The following is a 21,000-nucleotide window of genomic DNA, read 5'->3' as shown; positions in this document are numbered from 1 at the left end:
CGAATTCATCACAAACGAGATTCTTACTTAAAATATCTCACTTAAAAATGCAAAAGAATATTACTAAACTGTAATATTAGAAAACGGTATCATTTTTCCTACCTTATAGTCAAACACGTTTATTGTTATATGAGGAGTAGTATTAATATAAAAATGATTAAGGTGGGTTGTCTTGTCCTCTGAAAGTCCAAGGGATTAATCCAATCAAACGTTGCCATTTCAAGGTCTTCTGTGGGTAGATGCGTCACACAAACATACCAATTAATTTCTTTCAATTTACTATGGTTATATGAGACAAAATGATTCCTTCAAGTCTTGTGTTGATTCTTTCAAAATGATTCTCTAGTTTCAAAAATAAACTAATTAAAAACAAAATAAACACTAAAAATTTATTATAATATTTACATCACTGCCTAAGAACAGGTCGTAACTAATTTTTTATTTTTTTTTATGTCGAATGTCGTAATTAATTCAATAATGTTCTTTATTACCTTTTCTAAACAATAATCAAAAGGCTAATATTATGAGACTTTCCCATGAAATCTAGTTATAAATCAACAAAAACTTTGCTCAGTCTGCTCACAACATCCTAATGATTTTAGAGAGCAAAAACGTTACAATGCTTCATTTCTTCAACTTCAATGAGTGGAATTTTCTTGTCTGTTTGATAATCTTCTTTTTACCAGTTCTGGTCTTCTTGATCCGCCGGAGTTCATCAAGCTCGGGTCACCGTAGGCTTCCTCCCGGACCAAAAGGATGGCCTGTAATCGGCAACATGTTCGACCTCGGCACAATGCCACACAGGACTCTCACTGACCTAGGACACAAGTTTGGCCCTGTAATTTGGCTTACACTTGGTGTGAGAAACACTATGTCAGTTCAATCTGCCAAGGCAGCTGCAGAGTTTTTCAAAAACCATGACCTCTCATTTGTAGAGCGCACAGTCAACGAAAACGCTAGGGTTCATGACTACCACAAAGGTTCCCTGGCAATGGCCCCGTACGGCACACACTGGCGCGTGATGAGGCGGTTAGTGACAGTGGAGATGGTGGTGAACAAACGCATCAACGAGACGGCTTTCATAAGAAGAAAGTGCATAGACAACATGCAGTTGTGGATTGAAGAGGAAGCGTCCAAAGTCAAAGAAGGGCGTGGGGTTCATGTGGCGCGTTTCGTGTTCCTTATGACTTTCAACCTTCTTGGCAACCTCATGTTGTCTAGGGACTTGGTGGATCCGAATTCGGAAGAAGGGATGGAGTTTTTTAAAGCAATGAATGGACTGATGGAGTGGAATGGGAGTGGCAACGTGGTAGATTTTTTTCCATGGCTGAGGTGGCTTGATCCGCAAGGCCTGAAGAGGAAGATGAAAAGGGATCTTGGAAAAGCTATACAAATTGCCTCTAAGTTTGTCAAAGGACGCATCCAAGAGAGGGAGGTGGGTGGAGAGAAAACTAAGGACTTCTTGGATGTGTTGCTTGAATTTGAAGGCAACGGAATTGACGAGCCAGCTAAAATCTCTGATCACGATCTCAATATTTTCATACTGGTAAGTTTTTTATTAGCTCTAAATTAACCTTCAAATTTGTTGAAATGTTGTATTGTCATACTGCCTGAGAAATTGTGAATTTGGATTATCATTAGCTTGATTATTGCCTTAACGCTGTGTTCGAGATTGACATCTGACAATATATATATCTCGCACGAGAACATTAATTACCCTTCACGTTTCACTTAAGGAATGAAAAGTGAGAAACTGAAAATGTGTGGTGTGGTGCAGGAAATATTTATGGCTGGTTCAGAAACAACAAGCAGCACCACAGAATGGGCATTGACCGAGCTGTTATGCAACCCGGCAACGCTTGTCGAGGCGAAAGCCGAGCTCAATCGAGTAATAGGTCCAAGCAGAAAGATTGAAGAGAGTGATATCGACAATCTTCCATACTTGCAGGGCATAATCAAAGAAACACTCAGATTGCATCCACCAATTCCTTTCCTAGTACCAAGAAAGGCAATGCATGACACCAGTTTCATGGGGTACTTTGTACCCAAAGACACACAGGTGTTTGTGAATGCTTATGCAATTGGAAGAGATCCAGATGCGTGGCGTGATGAGCCGACGTTGTTTAAGCCCGAGAGGTTCATAGGCTCAAAGACTGATTACAGGGGGCAGAATTATGAGTTGGTTCCGTTTGGAGCTGGGAGAAGAATGTGTGCCGGTGTGCCTCTGGCTCATAGAATGCTGCATCTTACATTGGGGACGTTGCTTCACCAATTTGATTGGTCACTGGATGCAAATGTTACTAGAGAAACCATGGATTGGAAGGACAAGTTGGGGATAACAATGAGAAAATCTGAGCCATTGCTAGCAGTGCCCACGAAGTGCTTCTTATAAGGTTTGATCAAGACTTTTGATATGTCTCATTTGATTGTTTCTGGACAACAATCTTGCATGTTATTTTTTTTTTTTAACAAAATATATTATCTACACTAGGGGATGGGAGAGTAGGTTAAGCCTCAAAATGGGTCATCAATATGTGGTTTAAATTCGTTTTTGGCGATAATCAAACATAAGACCTCTCACTTACAAGTGAAGAGAAATAGCACTAGACTATAGTACTAAATAACGCGCATGTTAAGCTTTTTGAATAGTTGACCTTCACCATTGATGTTCATGTGTCTTGAATGCTTGGTTCTAATAATCGACTTGTTTAATATTGGAATATTGTGGCCAACACTAAATTTATTCACCGAAAGACGTGACAATGTTCTATTAATGCTTTTACCAATGACCATGATAAGAGTCCGCTTTGACACTCATTTATTTTGAAAAACAATGCTTGACTCCTCAAGATTAAGGAGGAATTCTTACTCAATTCATTTAGTGACCGATTCAGATAAATTTGTGTTTCTAGTCAAAACTGTTCATATTATAATTTACTCTGTTAAAATCATCTCTTTAAAAAATTAATTTTATAAGTTGTCTAGTCAATCAATTGTAACAAAAAATAGACAATTTTTACCAAACCCTTCTATTTATTTTTATACCATTCGATGATGATTGAAACATTATTGCTAATAAATAATAATATTACGTCAAACTGTTACTCAACTTATGTGCTACAACAACGTTGTATTATACGATGTGTGAAAGCCACAAGTTGGGTGAAAAAAGTCTTAAAATCTAGGTTGTATGGCATTATTGAAGAATCATTGCGTAGAAAAGGAGATCAATTGAATAATTACGCATGGTTTTTTATTAGTAAAAATTACATAACAAAAAGTTAATCATCTGGATTTTTCCTTGTAGTTGGTATGATAAGGGCCCAACCGGCTACCTAATCATTTGGTATGCAGACGAAACGAGACAGAACGGAATGGGACGGGACGGGACAGAACGGAGATGAAGCAAAGATGCCCTCGGATGGAAACAAGGAGGAAGAAGAAGGAGACGGAGAGGTTATAATTTTGCATTCCACAGATATGGAACAAGTCGTTCTAAGGGGGTGAGGCGGAACGAATATTCACCCAAAATTCGTCCCGTAAAACAGCGCATTCCACCCGTTTTAGACGCACCAAATGTGGAACGAAACGCCTCGTTCCACTTCATTCCGTCTCGTCCCACGTACCAAACGGACAATGCAGTCAAGACATGAACGATTTCTGACCGTTGATACATATGAAGAACATAATTAACCAACAGTCAAAACTTGCCCACAAGGACTGACCATAGCAAAATATGATCTTTCCAAGTTAAAGACTGGTTAGTGGTGTTACAAGATACAGCCTATGCTTGGTTCGGTTCGGTTTGACTTCAATTTTGGTCAACTCAGTTGTCTTCGATTGTTTTCCCTTGGTGTGCTTCGGTTTCCCTGTTTGTTGGTTTTTTTGCCCAATCCGAGTCTCTAATACTTCCGAAAGAGGAGTGATTTTGCCTTTTCACATCTTGCAATCCTCTTTAGACATTTCTTGTAGTCATCGGATTGAATAGATCAAATGAGAGTCAAGGAACAAAATGAGGCGTAGGAGTCGAGGAGGGCAAAAGGGAGTGCGGCAATCATTTCACCTTCCGAAAAACAGATATGGATATGTCAAAAGAGCAGTGCAAATATACCATTCCGTGATGCCGCAGAGTTTCGAATTACAAGATATGCTTTACAAGAAAGTGACCGTTGGCCCCCAATTCATCCATCATATGAACAAATGAAAGATTCTTTGAGTTCCACGAAGAAAAACAAAATACAAAAAGAGAAGCCAAACGTGTTAATTTGATGCCTTAAACATCTCAAGAGTGGAGTTATTCGATATCCGATCGCTTAGAAATACCTCTTCGAAGTGTTGTCATGTAACTCATGCTTCTCTAAATCACTTCATTGATTGAACATCTTCATCTTATAATGCAAGTTCAAAACGCTATTGCCGTCTCCAGAATTTCTTGAGAAATTTCATCCCGTTTGAGCATATAATCATCGTATGGTCGGCTGCCACCAGCGTCTCGCAAAGCCTTCCTATTAAGTTCGTCAACCATGCACATGTAGTTCAGACCTATGAGAAGCTCTGTAATTGCAGCTTCAGTTTTAGCCTGACTTGCAAAGTAGAGGGTCTGGACCAGAAGCACATTCGTCTTGGAAACTTCCTGCTGCTTCATAATTTTGCGGTCAGAATGCCACCGTATCATGTTATGGGCTAGTGGAGCAAGCCATTCCAAGATCTGCTCCATCGCCAGATTCCACTCTCCTGCAAGGTCAGGATTGTAGACAGATGAGCCCATAGTTTTGGCATATGACTTCAGTCTAGCTCTCAGAGCAGTCCTTATAGTTGTGGTCAACATGTTGTAAAGATTAGATCTTTCGTCAGGGCTGATCAAGTGAGGTGATGAAGCTATCTTTTCAATCAAAACAATCACATGTGCGTAATGGAGCGCTAGAGCAGCATCGCCAAGGGTAGACGGCGGAGCATTCAGTAGTGTACATTTTGAATTGAACAGGGATAGTTTAGAATAGATGCCATGACTGAAAGATTGGGATCCCATATGTGTGTACTTTAAGCTATCAAAATGTTTGATACCCGTACTTCTCAACCTCATAGAACCACCCATTTCAGGCTTGCAGCTCTCAAAAACAGGAGAATTACTTCCACCCGTCATGCATCCTTTAAACGGACCAAGATGAGCAAACCGTTTGGGTTTTAGTTGGGAGTAACTTCCATGTTGGATGGATGACTGGTGATGAGCTTGCCGCTGGTTGTTTGTTATATTCTTGCGAGCATTAAGTCTCGCCTTTGCAAGCGACCTCCCAAGAGGTCCAGACCCACATAGATTACCATCAGATGGATGAACAGAAGAGTGCATAAGAGCAGAAAATGAATGACTGCGAGAAAGACAAACAGAATTGATAACTTCAGAGCTATCCATTCGCTCTCCCAAAGCCATTTGATGAAATCCAAAGACAAACTTTATCCTATCTAACATTGTAAAAAGGGATCTTGCCAAAAGTCGGACAGTGTAATCATATGTTCTACTCCATGGAGACATCTCTTCTAAACCTTTTACTTCTTGACGCCGCCACATTACCTTCTGTTGAAACTCGAGCAATTTTACCCGATTTACATCAGGATTAGCGCGCATTCTCCTCAGAGTTTGCTCAAGCTCCGCCAGCACTTCCAGCTCCTGGGATAGTTGCATTGTTGCTTCAATAAATCTCTTCATTTTCTTCACTTTCCTCTCCATTTTCTTCCACTTGTATGCCCACCCAAGCCACTGAAAACCATTCTCCACAGGGTCATCAAAAAATTCTTCAAAACAGTGATACACAGGGTCGGTGCACTTCTTCCCAAGCCTGACAACAGACACTGCCAGATATCCCAAATTCTCAATTATCTCATTCAGTGCAATTTCCATCAAGTAATAGTCGTCATCAGACACAAGCCTTCTGACCCCAATAGAGTAAACAACCTCTTCCCTCAACCGAAGCATCTCATTCTCACTCACACTATTCCATAAATCAACCACCTTTAACATCAACCCAGCAACTTCAAAAGCCAGAACGCCAATCACCGGCTTGTCAGCCTCCGCCACACGACTCCATGAGAACCTCAAACTACCTAACCAGGACTCAGACACGATCTCACTCCCCATTTAAGCACATACACTGCAAAGTGCAAACTAACCCAAAACAGAAATCTCAGTAGATCTCTTTCCTGTCCCTAAACAAGAAGTTGAACTTTATTATATTGTTAAACACAAACAAAATCACAATTTCTTGACCCAAAAAACCCCAGAATTTCATAGAATTAACCCTAAATCCCAAAATCCACCTTAGCTCAATACTGAACCGAAACACTAATATACAACAATTCTGGTTCTAACCCTTCATTTGGTTGCTCGGTAAGAAATTGAAAATAGGGAATCAAACAGTAACTGAAAAATCAAATCCCCCCTCATATCAGCAAATTTAATACCCAAAAATCAAATAACGAAATTAATATTTTCCCGGGTCCCAAACACAAGAATTCCAACATTTTCTCACCAACCAAACAGCCCTCACAGATTCAAACGACAATACACCAACACAAGCATATACATGGTACCAACCCTGTGCATACAGACAGTAGGAGGAAAACTCACCGTTTAGCTCGAACAAGGTGGAAGCTTGACATCAATCTGAAGCGCAGAACCAAACAGAAATGATTGAGCTACAGAAACAGAGGGAGGAGGAGGAGGGTTTGAGCGATTCGGGGTTTGGGAGTCCGAGTTGGAGGGAGTGGGTAGGTTTTTACCGTACGCACCACCTGCGTACATATAGCCGCGCCCGCAACGCGGAAGGGAGACAAAGCTCAAGGCGAAAAGACTCCGAAACAAGTCATAATCGGTCCAATCGAGGTGAAAAAACAGGATACTACATGGCTTGGGGATACTCCAAATTCTTTCCATTTTTGGTACTTTATTATAGAAGCCTAAACGGACGGTTAGTTTCCGTGGGGATACGATTGTCGAATGATAGCTCTTAGTGGTAAAAATAATTAGGATTTAAGAATTTGTGGTGAAATATGTTAGGATTTATATTCAAAATTAAAAATTTCGTCTACTCTTCATCAATTATTAGCAAGTGAGCTACATATATAAGGCTAAAACATAACTCTTTTAATTGTTAGCACAAGAGTCTCACATATGAGTCTTATGTGCTAACAATTAACGAAGAGTTAACGAACTTTTCAATTTTAGGTCTAAATCCTAACAAACTTTCACCACAGAAGTTTAAATCCTAAGGTTTGTACAACATGAGCTATCTTCCGAGTACCCTATCACCACATGAACTATTAATCTAATTAGGTCTTTTTATATTAAGCTCACCTAATATATTTATTTAATTTATTTTTTCTATGCATAATTACTCGATGCACGTTAGCTTTGATCTAGTTGTATTTTTGTTCCGAGCACGAGGTTTTTAGTTTGAATTCTTTACTTTAATTGATGTGAGAAAAATTACTCGATATATATTTTTATACTTAAGTGATTATGAGTATTATTAATTACGAGATGTCATGTATCCTAAATGAAGAACCAAAGTGCATGCATTAGCACTCCTAAACAAGTCTTATATTAAAGTTCAAGGGCTTAATCTTAAACCATTGAATGCGGCCACAAATATGAACAAGCAAAGCATATAGGTTGAACAACTTAAAGACACTAAAATACGTATACTTGGTGGTGTAGTATTTGATTCTATGATCCAACAATGATTCTTATTTTTTATGAGGAAAAAAAAAGGCATGAACGTTATTTATATCATAAATGTGACATTGTCAAGGCAAAAGCGAGTATATTTTTGGAGGATTTTGGTGGGTTAAGGCATCTAATGTAATTTTATATTAATAGGGACGTGTATTTGTGAGTGGGCGTTGTTGGACATGGACTTGGTTTTTGTGGTTGGGAAGAGCATTGGGAATTTCATTGTGGGGTTGGGTTGGGCCGCCAGTGATTGAGGCCAACAACAACAAAGAAGAAAGAAAGAAACGGAAAAATTGTGGCATCAATGATAAGCTTGTAATCTCCTTCAGTAAACTCCTCCTTACAATTTTTGACCTTTGCATATCTCAAAGCATCACGAAGAGCAAGATTTTCAGCAACATAAATTGTCCTTTCTTCAAGATTGCGGCCGCCAACCACAATAGGTGAACCGCCTTAGAACCCACAATAGAGCCATCAAAATTAATTGAGATGAATCATGAACATGAGTTGCATTCTAGGTACAAATTGATCTTAAATTTTTATTGGCAAGGTAATATTGCCTGTCAACTATAGCAACAACCATAGGGACCTTAGCAGGATGGGCCTTGCAATCATGGAAAGTAGGATTATTGCTATCATTCCACACTTGCCAACAAATTAGAAGAGCCTTACTTAGATCAGAAAGTTCGAATTCATATTCACATTTAGCTGGGATAGCCAATAAATCAAAAATGAACTTGCATTCACGGGCATTGGCCCATTGGAGATCCTCCAAACATCTTGAGAAAAGCTGCAATTACAAAGAGACTATTACAAAAAGGGGTGTGATATCCATACACCCTATTTTACTTCTTACACACCCCTTGATAATTTATTTCCGTTGATCTTCTTCAATTCATTCGATCTGACGGCCGAAAATTAAAAAAGTGTGTGAGAAATAAAATGGGGTGTATGGATATCACACCCCTTACAAAAAAGGTAAATAGGGTTAGTATTCGGAAAAAATCTAAGCAATTTCTTTCTTGTTTGTAACCTGCCTCTCAAGAGCTGGAAGGCATCAATTATTTTTTTTTAGGACATTTAAAACACATCATGCTTGATTAGGCAAACCAGATAAGTTGGACTTAATTAGGGTCAGCCTACCAGCTCTTGAGAGGTATTTGCCTTCCAACCTGCAAGCTTCTTTTTAACTTTGAGAATAAGCTCTTTAGCATTAGTAGGGTCCATCCAATAAATTATACTATGGATTCCTAAATGCTTACCAATAGTTGTTTTATGTTGAATTTGCATGATATTAACAATATCACTTCTCAAATTGTAAATAGTATTATTAGAAAAATAGAGAGATGATTTATGGAAGTTAATCCTTTGTGAGAGGCCGAGGTTAACTTACCGAGGGTATTCATGATGCTCCTAGCTGCCTTACATGATGCTTTGCTAAAAATTAAACAATCATCTGCAAAAACAAGATTAGAAATTCTAAACTCAAAGGGGGAAGAGAGAATGCCAACCTTATTTTTAGGATTACTAGCTAACATATTCAGTTGTCTAAAAATATTTGTCGTTCTAATTCAAGAAAATTAGAGAAGATTAATTTTTGACATTGGATGATAATCAAACGGCTACATACGTACGGATATAAAAGTCTAACGAGCAAAGGGGGCAGCAGTGATGGCACACAGAATTAGCGTTGCAACATATTTAATACTGCATTGACCGTCAACGGTCTTACTCACATATTACTTTCCTCTGTTTTTTTGTATTTTTTATTAAACCTTTTATTTTATTTTCTTTATTAGGGCGCCCTGATTATTAAATTAGTAAAGTAAAATGTTTTTATCACAAGTTACAACTCTAAAATAAGAAATTTATATTTTTTTATACCACTATTATAGTTACACTATTAAATTGTAGTACTAAATAATAATATAAGAAATTCATGTAAGTGGAAAATTGATAGAAATCCACAACACTGCTATCAATGTTACTCAAAATATAGAAGGTATTCAAACTTAGGTGATGAAAGAAAATGTATTGCTTTAACCAACTTCGATATGTTTAGATATGCAAGTTACCTAATGTATTTGTTTTTTTTTTTTTTTTTTTCCTTGATGCTTTTCTTTTGTTGACCCAAATTGTTTCTTTTTTGTCAATGTACTGAGACGCGATTACTATTACAAAAACGTTATGATTTAATGGCGAAACACTTTGCACATGAAAGTGCGTTATTAAATCGAAATGCCACATCACATTAAACTCGTTTCATGCAAATCATTTTACAGGGGGAGGGTGCTATGTAGGGATGACAACGGTTTGGTTTGGAGACGAAAACACTATAATTAGCCCTATAACCACGAAAATTAACCGTATCCATAACCACAAATTAACCATCACATATTATCCATAACTATATCCACTAGGTGATGGATTCTCAATTGGTTAATGGTTATATCTATTTTCGTCAATTAAAAAAATTATATTCATTCAATTAATGCATTATAATATAATAGATACTAATTTCATCATTAAATATTCACATCCACTAAGGGAAAAAGACAAAACAAATTGTCAAATATCTCTTTCATAAACACCATTGAGTTATCATTGGTTTTGATTCAAAATTTTTGAGCTTTCTCACAAAATGCAACTTTTGTAATTCAAGATAATATGTTTGGTGAATATACAAAATATTATACAATACTATATTATATTATATATACAATATGTATTACTCGGGTCAGATTTAAAAACAGATATGAATCGGGAATCCCTATAACCTTACCTAAAACTATAACCGAATAATATTTTCGATATTTCTCCATATCTAAAACATAAGCGAATTTTCATCCTAAATTCATTCTATTCGAACGGATATCCACGATTGATCAAGTTTAACAGTTTGAACTTTGAATTGCCATGGTAGGGCTATGTTTATCAAAACTTTAGGCGCCCATTGGCATGAGTTTTTTTGGAAATAATGAAATCCGAGAAGAAACGATTTAGAGTTAGAAAACGTAAGCTTGGGATTTGAACTTTTCTTGCAGCTTAATAAATTAAAATATATTTTTATATTACTATTTTATGGCAGGTTATAGCTTTTACAGCACAGCGCTTGTTTGACTGCATTTTTAATCCAAGCGACTTCTTTTTTAGAATTCCAAAACAAGTTTTAATTTTCCCGGTCTTTCACACCAAACTTAAAAAACAGCAGAAATCGTTTGCAATTACAAAACTACCCTTCAAATTTAACTTTTATCCCGTCAAGGACCTCATTGCCATCTGTTGTGCTACCGATATTGCCCTTCCTTTTCCTTGGTTTTTATTTAAATAGTCAAAGTTCTCTTTCCTCAATAAAAATAAAAAGTGAAAAGTGTGTAGTGGCAATATTTGAATCTATTGAAAAAATAGCTTGTAGTGAAAGCAAGGCTTTTATCGTTTTTTCAGGATCTTGCACTAAACCAAATGATTTGCTTCCTCATAAAAAATAAAAAAATGATTTGCAATATGTTTCTTTCACTTACTTTTGGTATTTATATTTCCTTTAGTTTTATTATTTATTGACATTTCATTTATTTAAAAAAAATTATTTTTACCATTTATTTGTACTATCGTTTTAATAAAGTTGAAACATACCGGTGTTGCTGGGCCCTTCCTCTATTAGAAAAACGATACAGATAGATAGTAAATGTAACACTATTCTTATTTTTTTGAGTTTGTTTTTCAAAAATGTTATTCTTACTATCTATTGTACAATCTCTCTAATAGAGATGTGACCTACATGCAGACCCTACCTCTATTAGAAAGATGATACAACTAGATGGTAAGTGTAACATTACTTTTTATTTTTTGAACAAAGTTTGGGAGATTACATTTTTGTATCATGATGTACCATACGATGTGAAAAATTAATTAATAAATTTATCTCATTAAATGTTAATTATATGCATCATTTGCCGCATTAGATGTAAACCAATGTGGTATAAATTTATAATTTCTTTAGCATTACTTTTATTGTTAATACAACACTTTAAAATTGAAATTACAATAGTTAAGATATTTCCTTATCAAATTTGTCAAACCAAGAAAATATTTGTTCAAATATGTTTTGATATTGACCAAAAATAATATGAACATGAAAATAAAAAAGAAAAATAAAAAAGGAAGAAAGAAATTAATACAATGTCCTAAAATAGGAGGGGTAAAAGCGTAACTCAACTCTCAAATAGATAAACAGAGCCTGATGGTAATTTGGTTTGAGGAGAGAGACAGTGCAAGTCCAGACAAGAAAATCTGAGAACAGCAGTTTTCAGACCTTTTCACCTCCATTAATGGAGGGAAGGAAGTTTGTATAAACTCTCTCTCTCATATCACCACCTTCTACTACACTTCTGCCGCCTTTTCCAGATCAACCCTTTTCTTCCAATTAAGTTTCGACTCAAACCCCCAAAAGTTTCTTCAATTCCTTCTCAATCCTCAGTCTCTGTGTTCCTCCTCTGTTTCTGGTTATGGAGGAAAAGGAGAGCACCTTTTCTGGGTCACCCGGCAACTCGGAGACCGAGTCACCCCCAGTGACTCAGAAGGTGAGTATGCCCATGGCAGCCATGGCGGCCGTGGATGCCACCGTGAGCTCGGAGGAGAATTACAACAACACCCCTGTTTCGGAAACAACCCAAGCCACAGAAGTTGCAGCAGCAGCAAGTGTTGGGCGTGGTGATTTGTCTGGGAAGAAGAAGAGAGGGAGGCCCAGAAAGTATGATGCAGATGGGAATTTGAGGCCGGGGTATAATAGTAATAATAAAAGCAATAAGGGTGGCGCTGTCCCACCGCCTCCGCCGGGGTTTTATCTTTCATACCCCCTGTCGTCTGAGTTTTCATCTTCTTCCAAAAGAGGAAGGGGGAAGCCTTCTGGATCCGGCAACTGGCAGATTCTTGCTTCTTTGGGTAAGTTTATCAACGGGAAGGACTACCTGTACAAAAGTTGGAATATTTTGTTTTTTGGGTTTTCTCTGTGTTTGTTTGTTTGGTTGCCGAGAAAATGCTGCAACAGGAAAGAGATTTTGACAGAAATACAGGATACTGTGGTTGGTACTTGGTTTGGTTGCTGGTCAGTTGTGTTTATGTTTTTTTTTCCACATTTTCTGATGTATAAATCTCAACTTACCTACCTAATAGAAGAAAAAGAAACCTTTGTTTTTCTTGTTAAAATATGTAATTTGTAAAAATAACCAGAGTTAATGACCACAGCTTTTGTTTTCTTGCATTTTCTCACCAACCAAACAGTCCTAGGAAAATCAGTCTCACACTTATGGATGGTCAAAGATCTGAAATTTCTATTGGGATTTTTGTTTATAGGAGTTTAGATTTTGGTGTGTAATATTTGCAACTTGATTTTGGCAGGAGGGTTGTTTGCAAACACAGCTGGTGGGGACTTCACACCACATGTGGTTAATGTTAGCACTGGGGAGGTAAAATTTCCTCTATTCACCGATCGTCAACTGCGAAAATTCTTTGGTATTTCGGAGTATCCTATACTATGGGATTTTTAACCGTTAGATTTTGGGGTTGCATGAAAAAACTAACAAAAGGGTACACAAAAATTGTGGAAGTGCAGGATGTTGCAAGCAAAATATTTTCAATTTCTCACAAGGGTCGAGGCGTTTGCGTTCTCTCAGCAAATGGAGCTGTTTCTAATGTTACCATTCGCCAACCGGGTTCTTCTGGCGGCATTCTCACATATGAGGTATCATCTCACATCTCTTTCTGTCAACATCACTCGGGTTTTTTCCCTTTACTTTTTGGTGGGTCATGTTCCATGGGAAGCAAATAGTATCGCTCATCATCTAGCTCGGTTTAGTCCACAATGTTGGGAGTTATGGTTAATGGATTATATTCATGCCGAGTCTGTATCTGGTTTGTCATCTACCGACATGTGAGGCGTCTTTTTCCTTAGTCGAGCTTTTTCCCACTGGGTTTTACTCGGTTAAGGTTTTTTCAGAGGCTGTAGTTATGTTCACATGTGCGTCTATGTTTGTCGTGGTTATATGAATGAAATCATCTTTTGCCCTCAAAAGAAAAATATGTCTTAGAAATTTGTATCTTTTGGATTTGGTTTTTAGCCTCATGGTGCTTGAGAAAGTCAAATTAAAATTGTGCAATGAATCTTTCAAACCTTTTCGGGATTGATAACGAACTAACAACAGTTTTGCTGCTTTCTGCTATTTAATGCTGTTTTTTTTTTCCTGCTACTATTGTGCTCGGTTTGTATGTCATTAGGGGATTGGATCTGTTTAGCATCCTCTAAAACATAATTTTTTGCAGGGACGCTTTGAGTTACTGTCTTTATCTGGGTCATTTACCGTCACTGAGATAGGTGGTGTAAGAAGTAGAACTGGTGGCTTGAGCGTCTCGTTGGCAGGCCCAGACGGTCGCGTAATAGGTGGTGGCATTGCCGGTGTGCTAACTGCTGCGAGCCCTATCCAAGTAAAGTCCTTCCTTTCACATTTTCATTGGAATTGCTTGGTATTGGTAAAACCCGTGACCTTTTATCCCCTCATTTGCTATACCATTATACTTGAGCACCCTCAGAGTCTAATGATGTAAAATGAATGGAGGGACGGGAGAAAGTTACCTGCAGTTGGGATACTGAGGTGGCATTATTCCAAGTCAATCACGCGTGGTCATGTGTTTTTAACTTTCCCACAGGCCAATAAATGATTTGTCTAGGGATAGGCACAGTCGCCAATTTCTTTTGACATCTGTTATAGTTTATCACTACCCAGTTTAACGAAACTAATTTGTCTGCTTAAACTGTTGTTAGAAAGGTTGTGTTATTTCTAGTTATTTTCTTAGGTTGAGTTCTTTCTGGTGAAAAAAAATTAAAAGCAAAAATCGAAGCCATTTTTGACAAAGGTGTGTGTTGTTTATGGTTAGATTGTGGTTGGAAGCTTCATGCCAAATGGATACAAGGCACATAAGGTCAGGAAGCATTATCGTGAGAATACAGTAGGTTCCCCAATCTCAAGTGCTCCAGATACAGTCACTGCAGCAACTCCCATCTCTCAAGCACAACCTGAAACTGAATCCAGACTGAATGCAATATCCCCTTTACCGGCAAATAGCCACGGAGGAGAAGCAAATAAAAGCATGATCCAAATGCACGGCACCAGTGTTATATCCACTAATGCTGGTTGGAATGGTGCGGATCTCAAGTCAGAACACAGGCCATCCCCAGACATTAATGTATCCGTTCCTGGTGTATCTGTAACTGGTGCTTAGAATAAGGTGCGTATCATATGTATGCTGCAGTGTGACGAAGCTTCACCACAGACGTACTTAGAGGAAGACGCAGCAGGGCATACATCAAACTAATCAATTTTTTATTATTTATTATTGCTGTTGTAACATGGAGATTTTAGTGAGAGATTGTAGGAAAATTAATAGACATTTGCAACATTTGTTTTAGCTTGACATGCTTGCTTTATAAGCAACAATTATTGATTAAATACTCTCTGATGATGGTTATCACTTGCTACTGATCATATATACCTAGATGGTTTCCATAACGGCTATCGGGATCACGGTTACCTTGGTTTTCATCCTTCTTTGCTAGAGACTGAAAACAAGAAGCATCTTTCTTGGTCCTCAGTTGAGCTTCTCAGGCGAAAGGCCACAGTTGCATCCCACGTCTTTGTTGTCATCATCGCCATCACTGCCATGCGGAGCGCTATGATAATCATCGTCGCCATGTCGTGATAACGAAGCTTTTTCTGACGACTCGTTTCAGCCATATAGTTAAAAACAATGCTCTAGCTAGTAATCGGTAACATATTACATATGCTGTTGGTGTTATCAATTTATGTATAGGAGGAGAGGATAATGCAACTGATGCAATAACACGACTGCAGGCTTTTCAACTTGTGAAAATTTAATTAAACCGAATAGGTATTGCTCCAACTTCCAAGTTTCAATTCATATTTGGAAACTGAAAAGAAGAACCCCCTTCAAATTCGTCAATTGCTCAGCTGCTTGGAGACTGGTAGGGGTGTGTTCGGTTTTAATCGGTTTAGTTTTTTGCCGTAAGTTTAATTTTTTTTCGATTTATTTTGATTTGGTTCAATTACGGTTCAGTTTACGTTTTGGTTCGGTTTTATTTTTCATAAAAATTTAAAATAATTTTTTTAATCTAAAAATTCACATGAAGGAATATGCGGGTGTTCATTGAGATGGTGAGTGTGATGATGATGATCTACCAAGGAAACATGCATATATGATATTTCAACAAAATGAGGTATTTGGTTTCTCAGCTCTCAATCCCTCTTCCTCTCTGTCTCTGCCGTTGGATTGGATTGGATTTGTGCTAATTCCACAACCACCAAGCTGGTCTTGGGATTTCTATTTGGCTTGAAGTTTTCAACGTGTTTGAGACTAAAACTATATTAATAATCGATTTGAAATTGAGTTTAAAAAATAAAATCCAATATAAATAAAAGTAATTATATTTAATTCGGTTCAGTTGGTTTTGTTCAGTTTTGGAACCACTAAAACGGAAACCAAACCAAAACATTTTCATTCAGTTTTTTGTTCAGTTAAGTTTTTTTTCAGTTTCAGTTCGGTGTTCGGTTCGATTTTTTTGGGTTTTTGGTTTTTTGAACCCACCCCTAGATACTAGACGAGCTTTGATCACCTGCACATTTTTTTCACAAGTGATCGATTGAGATTTAACTAGGTCATTTCTAGTCAAGGAGGGTTAACGTAGCGTTTGTCCGTGTTTTAGCCCTCTAAAATTAATATTTTAAAGACCACTTTAGGGCTAAATTTTTTCATCTCCAACCATGCAGGACTATATTCTATTTTATTGCTTTTGGGGGCCAAACTTAGTTTGCCCTGGGGTTACATGTTGACTGCTTTAGAGATAAACTTAACCTGATTCTTTTAGCCCGGTTCCCTTTAGACCTTTCGCTGGTGACTGGTTTTGTCAATTTTAGGGCTAAATGTGACCTATAGCTAGGGATATAAATCAGCTCAAAATAGTTGAGCTCACACTCTGTTCGGCTCGTGTTTGGCTCGTCGAAGCTGGGCTCCTCAATAAACCAAGCCAAGCCTAGTTTGACTCAATTAATAAACAAGTTAAGCTTTAGCATTTGTATGTTCGACTTGTAAAAATTGTGAGCAACTCAAATTTTTTTACGAGACAACTCAAGGTAGACTTGAGCTCGGTTCAATTGTTCAAGCTCAACAAATAATAATACTATAAAAAATTCATGTCTTCACCTCTTGACAAAAATTCACTCCCTTAGTGCATATAATATCCTTTATTTTAGTTGGGTGTCTTTATTGGTACCCAACTTTAAATTAAGTTCACCTAACTAAAAAGTTCCTCACTAAAATTCTCAATTTGTCACTCAATTTTAAGTTCACCCAACCAAGAAAAATCTTCTCTCATTGATTTGTTGAAAATGTGTATGCAGAAGCTTACTCTTATTCCTAAGTTTCAGTGATATCATAAGTACAATTTGCAGAGTATAAATTTTCTTTTGAAGTTGAATTTGGGGAGTAACAGGTGCTCGTGGTTTTATTATTTTGCTTTCAATTTGAGGTGGTGTGATATCGAGGTGTTGGAAAACTACAAAAGTATAGTTTCTCAAAATTTTTGGTTTCCATATTCTTTCTTTCATTAGCCTGTCACCTTTAACCCCATTACAACCGTAATAAAATCCTATTGATCCAAGGCATTACCTAAATATTGATAGCGAGCTAGATGGACAAGAAAGCATATGGCGGCATGTACAATGAGATCACTTGAATGAAACACATTAACCAAAACATATGAGTGAATGAGCGTATGTCTTGTGAGAAACTCACATGTTTGCATATGATGATTTAAGGGAGCTTGGAATTGAATTGACATGACTAGCTCACAAATGACATTTCAAGGTTTTGTTTGAAGGAAATTTGGTTAACTATTGGATGATGTTTTGAGCTCTTGTTGCTTAGTTCTTGGTTGTTTGTTTCATGGTTGGCACTTATCTCTAAGATCAAAATTGAGAAGTTCGCTACTAAGTTGTTGAGTCAAGTCTTAGTTGAGTAGTTTTGTTTTGCTAGAGGACTAGCAAAAATGTAAGTTTGGGGGTATTTTGATGAACCAATATTTATACCATAGATTTCCCCCTTTTATATTTCTTTTCTTGTCTAGTTTAGTTGGAAGTTTTAAGTTTGTGTGATGATTTTGCCATTTTTTGTGTTTCTAGGATCAGCAGGATCGAGTTTGGTGGAAAAGTATAGAGATTGAAGATGATCATATCAAGTTTTTACCTCAAAAATTCCCAGCCAATTGTTCCCAATTTAAGAATGAAGAAAGCAGACGTTTCAAGCTTTCTAAGGACATCTCATTCATTGAAATCTAAGGACTTTTGGTCTATCAAGAAATTATATTTCCACAAAGGGAGAGATGTACAAGGGGTACATTTCGTTAGTTTTCTTGATAGCGATTTTACCACTTGTAAAATCAGGGTTATACCATAGAAAATTCTTGCAAGAGAACAAGTGTTTGTAGTATAGAATGGCTCAAGCAAGGTGGATCTCCTCAGGGGCTTATATAAACAATTTACGAGTTATTTATTTATTTATTTAACTTAGTTAACTCTAAGAACTACATTAATTCGACGAAACTAAATACTATTGTATGTGACTTAAACAAATATCTAAAATGGGAATTGGCTTATAGGAATAGTGATCAAACTAAACAAAACAAGTAAATATAGAAATTCAAGATAATACAAATAATTGAAGAAAATTAGATTGACAAGGCGCTAGAGTTCAACCTTTACCAACAACACTCCTATGTAGCTCTTCCAATTGCTTAAGTAATCGAAAACACACATGCTTTGAAGGTTGGGTTTTCCTTGTGTATGTTTTACTTGTGACATTCAAGGTAAAACGCATACCACTACATGCAATTTATCCATGACATTTGGATTAAATATAAACATGAGTGATTCATTAATCTGGGTGAAAATCCTTTTGTTAAACCATGTAATCCCTAAAAGTATGATATTTATTGTTGAACAATAAAAATACATGACGTATAAAAAAATAAGGTCCATACAAATTGGGTCAAACTACAAGGCAAAACAAGATGTAATCCAGCCCAACAAAAATGAGGATGGGCTTTACATACATCCATAAATAAAATAAAATAATATATGCATTTACCTACAAAGGAGAGAAGAAACATACAAAATCAGCGACTCCCCCATTTTCTGCAACAAAAAGAAAAGTGGAGTCAGTTTAAGAGAAAGTGGCGAAAAGAAAGGCCTCTATCCTCCCCCACGTAAGAACTCTGGAAACGTCCTAAGATGCCTATAAATAGGCATCAACCACAGCAAAAAACGGGACAAAAAAAAAAAAGGAGACACTGCAGAAATTGAAAAGCATAGAGAAGACAACAGAGAGGCAAAGCAAGAGAGCAAAGGCACAACAAAGGAAAAGAAAGAAGAAGAAGAAATTAAGAGCTACAGGCAAGAACAAAGAGCAGGAGAAACTACACGACATTTGAAGGTAAAGCCGTTTCTTTCTTTTTAATTTTTTTTCTGGGTTGGTTCTCTTCTCTGCTTTGTAGGAAGAAAAGAAGCACTTTGCTTCTTCAAACTGTCTCATTCCCCAGAGCAAAAAAATGAAGGTAGAGACTCTAAATAAGCAACCCCAGATCCTTTCTCTCTCTCTGGTTATTCACCGAGACCTACGAAGAAAACTTGGGAAATTTCTCTTCTCTGCTCAACTGATGGCAGCAGGTGTTGATGCAGCGACCAAACCGCAACACCATCGCTCTTCAACCGTTGTCTTCAGCAGTCCTTCGGAAGAAGCCCAAGGGCCCCGAGGACGGTGAACCAAGCAATCAAGCAAACCGCAACACTACCACTCTTCAATCGTTGTTTCCGGCAGTCCTTCGGAAGAAGCCCAAGGGCAGTGCCATCCACACTCCGAGGACGGTGAGTGATGTAGTTAGGCACGTGGGTCCAGACCATCAACAAATTCGACAAAGGCTCGTATGAGAAGATGGCAGCAATGGTCAGTGTGAAGAAGTGAAAGAAAAAATGCAACACCAATCGCCATGAGCCATCCTCATCCCACTAACAGTGGCGAGAATAATCCAAAGCCTTCAGAAAATTTGGAAGACATCCGAAGGCAAGAAAGCCGAGAATTTGGGAAAAGAGAAACGTCCCTAGGTCCAAGAATGTAGCAGAAGTGGTTCTAAAGCTACACTTTAAAACAGATTACAGAGGCTCAAAGGCTATCTGTGAAGTTTCTGTATCCATATCGACGACCGTGCTATATTATTTGAGATTAGGAAAGTTTGAAGTCTTCAAAGAGGAGGAAGAGTTTGGCATGCCGCCCGTTTTCGTCAAAAGTCAAAGATGGAGGGAAACAAGCAGCAGCAGCAAAGAAGTGGTGTATTATCCTTCCGTTCTCGCGGATGAACAAGCAACGATAGAGGAATAAAATAAAGCTGTTATCTTCCTCTCATGGGTCTTCACTACACTACATATTTGAATAAAAACTCTCAAAAAGAATTCAAAGACTTCAGAAGCTCTTCAACCAACCAAAAGCAAAAGGTGTTTAAAACCTTTTTCACTCCGTGGCATGAATCCCACCAAAAAAAAAGAGTTACTGCAAGAGGGAAACAAATAGATGTTTATTTCCATGTAAAGTCCTACGGGGCTTGGAAGAGATGAAATTCACAGAGAAAGAAAAAAAGCTTGCTGACAACGCCCCAAATCAAATGGGAGAGATACTCACGTGTCAACTGTAAAATGCCATAGCTCTTCAAACATAAAATCATGAGGTTTCTTTCGAGGGAAAGTCTGACTATAAAAGTTTGGAAAATGCATTTATAAAAAATAGTGCTCTGCCACTTGCTTTTATTAAACAATATGAAATCAAAGGCTCGTTGTGTTACTGTGCAAAGATAAAAGGTGACGACTAAGGGACATGCATGATGACAAAATGACATGGGTTTCAAGACAACATAAAGAAAGGCAAATAAAAGAAAGAAAAGTTGCTCATCACGTGGGAGTCTAAGTCTCATCCTAAAAGCACTAGGCATTGATTATTAAAGGAAAAGACATGGGTCATTCTTGTCAAAACCCATCAATTCATTTTTGCCAATCATCATCTTTTGGCTCAAATAAATCAAATGGACACCTTACGTTTGCCAAAGTCTTAAGTCAAAATCCCAAATCCACGACAACAGCACCGCTCTCATCTCCTTTGCAACC

At 37.5% G+C, this 21,000-nt stretch overlaps 3 protein-coding genes across 5 annotated transcripts; 2 read left to right on the top strand and 1 right to left on the bottom strand.

Moving 5' to 3' along the window:
* Positions 1–551: 551 nt before the first annotated feature.
* LOC126599772 (cytochrome P450 76A2-like) lies at positions 552–3,934 on the top strand. Of its 2 annotated transcripts, none has more exons than XM_050266215.1 (3): positions 552–1,546; positions 1,778–2,393; positions 3,355–3,934. In XM_050266215.1, exons 1-2 carry the CDS (start codon positions 593–595, stop codon positions 2,390–2,392), a joined length of 1,569 nt encoding a protein of 522 aa, XP_050122172.1. In that variant the 5' UTR covers positions 552–592; the 3' UTR covers position 2,393; positions 3,355–3,934. The 2 variants fall into 2 exon arrangements, with proteins under 2 accessions (XP_050122172.1, XP_050122171.1); XM_050266214.1 differs by having other exon boundaries at positions 3,308–3,934.
* Positions 3,935–4,086: 152 nt separating this feature from the next.
* On the bottom strand, positions 4,087–6,909 carry LOC126599771 (protein PSK SIMULATOR 1-like). 2 transcript variants are annotated; one of them, XM_050266211.1, is made up of 2 exons: positions 6,623–6,909; positions 4,087–6,201 (listed from the first exon to the last, which is right to left on the bottom strand). In XM_050266211.1, the coding sequence occupies exon 2, from the start codon at positions 6,131–6,133 to the stop codon at positions 4,403–4,405; it is 1,731 nt and encodes a 576-aa protein (XP_050122168.1). In that variant the 5' UTR covers positions 6,134–6,201; positions 6,623–6,909; the 3' UTR covers positions 4,087–4,402. The 2 variants fall into 2 exon arrangements, with proteins under 2 accessions (XP_050122168.1, XP_050122169.1); XM_050266212.1 differs by having other exon boundaries at positions 4,087–6,195.
* Positions 6,910–11,931: 5,022 nt separating this feature from the next.
* Positions 11,932–15,250, top strand: LOC126599770 (AT-hook motif nuclear-localized protein 1-like). Its single transcript, XM_050266210.1, has 5 exons — positions 11,932–12,667; positions 13,124–13,191; positions 13,338–13,466; positions 14,045–14,206; positions 14,657–15,250. The coding sequence occupies exons 1-5, from the start codon at positions 12,232–12,234 to the stop codon at positions 14,999–15,001; spliced, it is 1,140 nt and encodes a 379-aa protein (XP_050122167.1). The 5' UTR covers positions 11,932–12,231; the 3' UTR covers positions 15,002–15,250.
* The last annotated feature ends 5,750 nt before the right edge of the window (positions 15,251–21,000 follow it).

Source organism: Malus sylvestris, chromosome 14 (assembly GCF_916048215.2).
Source record: "Malus sylvestris chromosome 14, drMalSylv7.2, whole genome shotgun sequence".
Lineage (NCBI taxonomy): Eukaryota > Viridiplantae > Streptophyta > Magnoliopsida > Rosales > Rosaceae > Malus > Malus sylvestris.
Note: the sequence above shows the minus strand (reverse complement) of the source record. Positions and strands in the feature narration are given on the sequence as shown.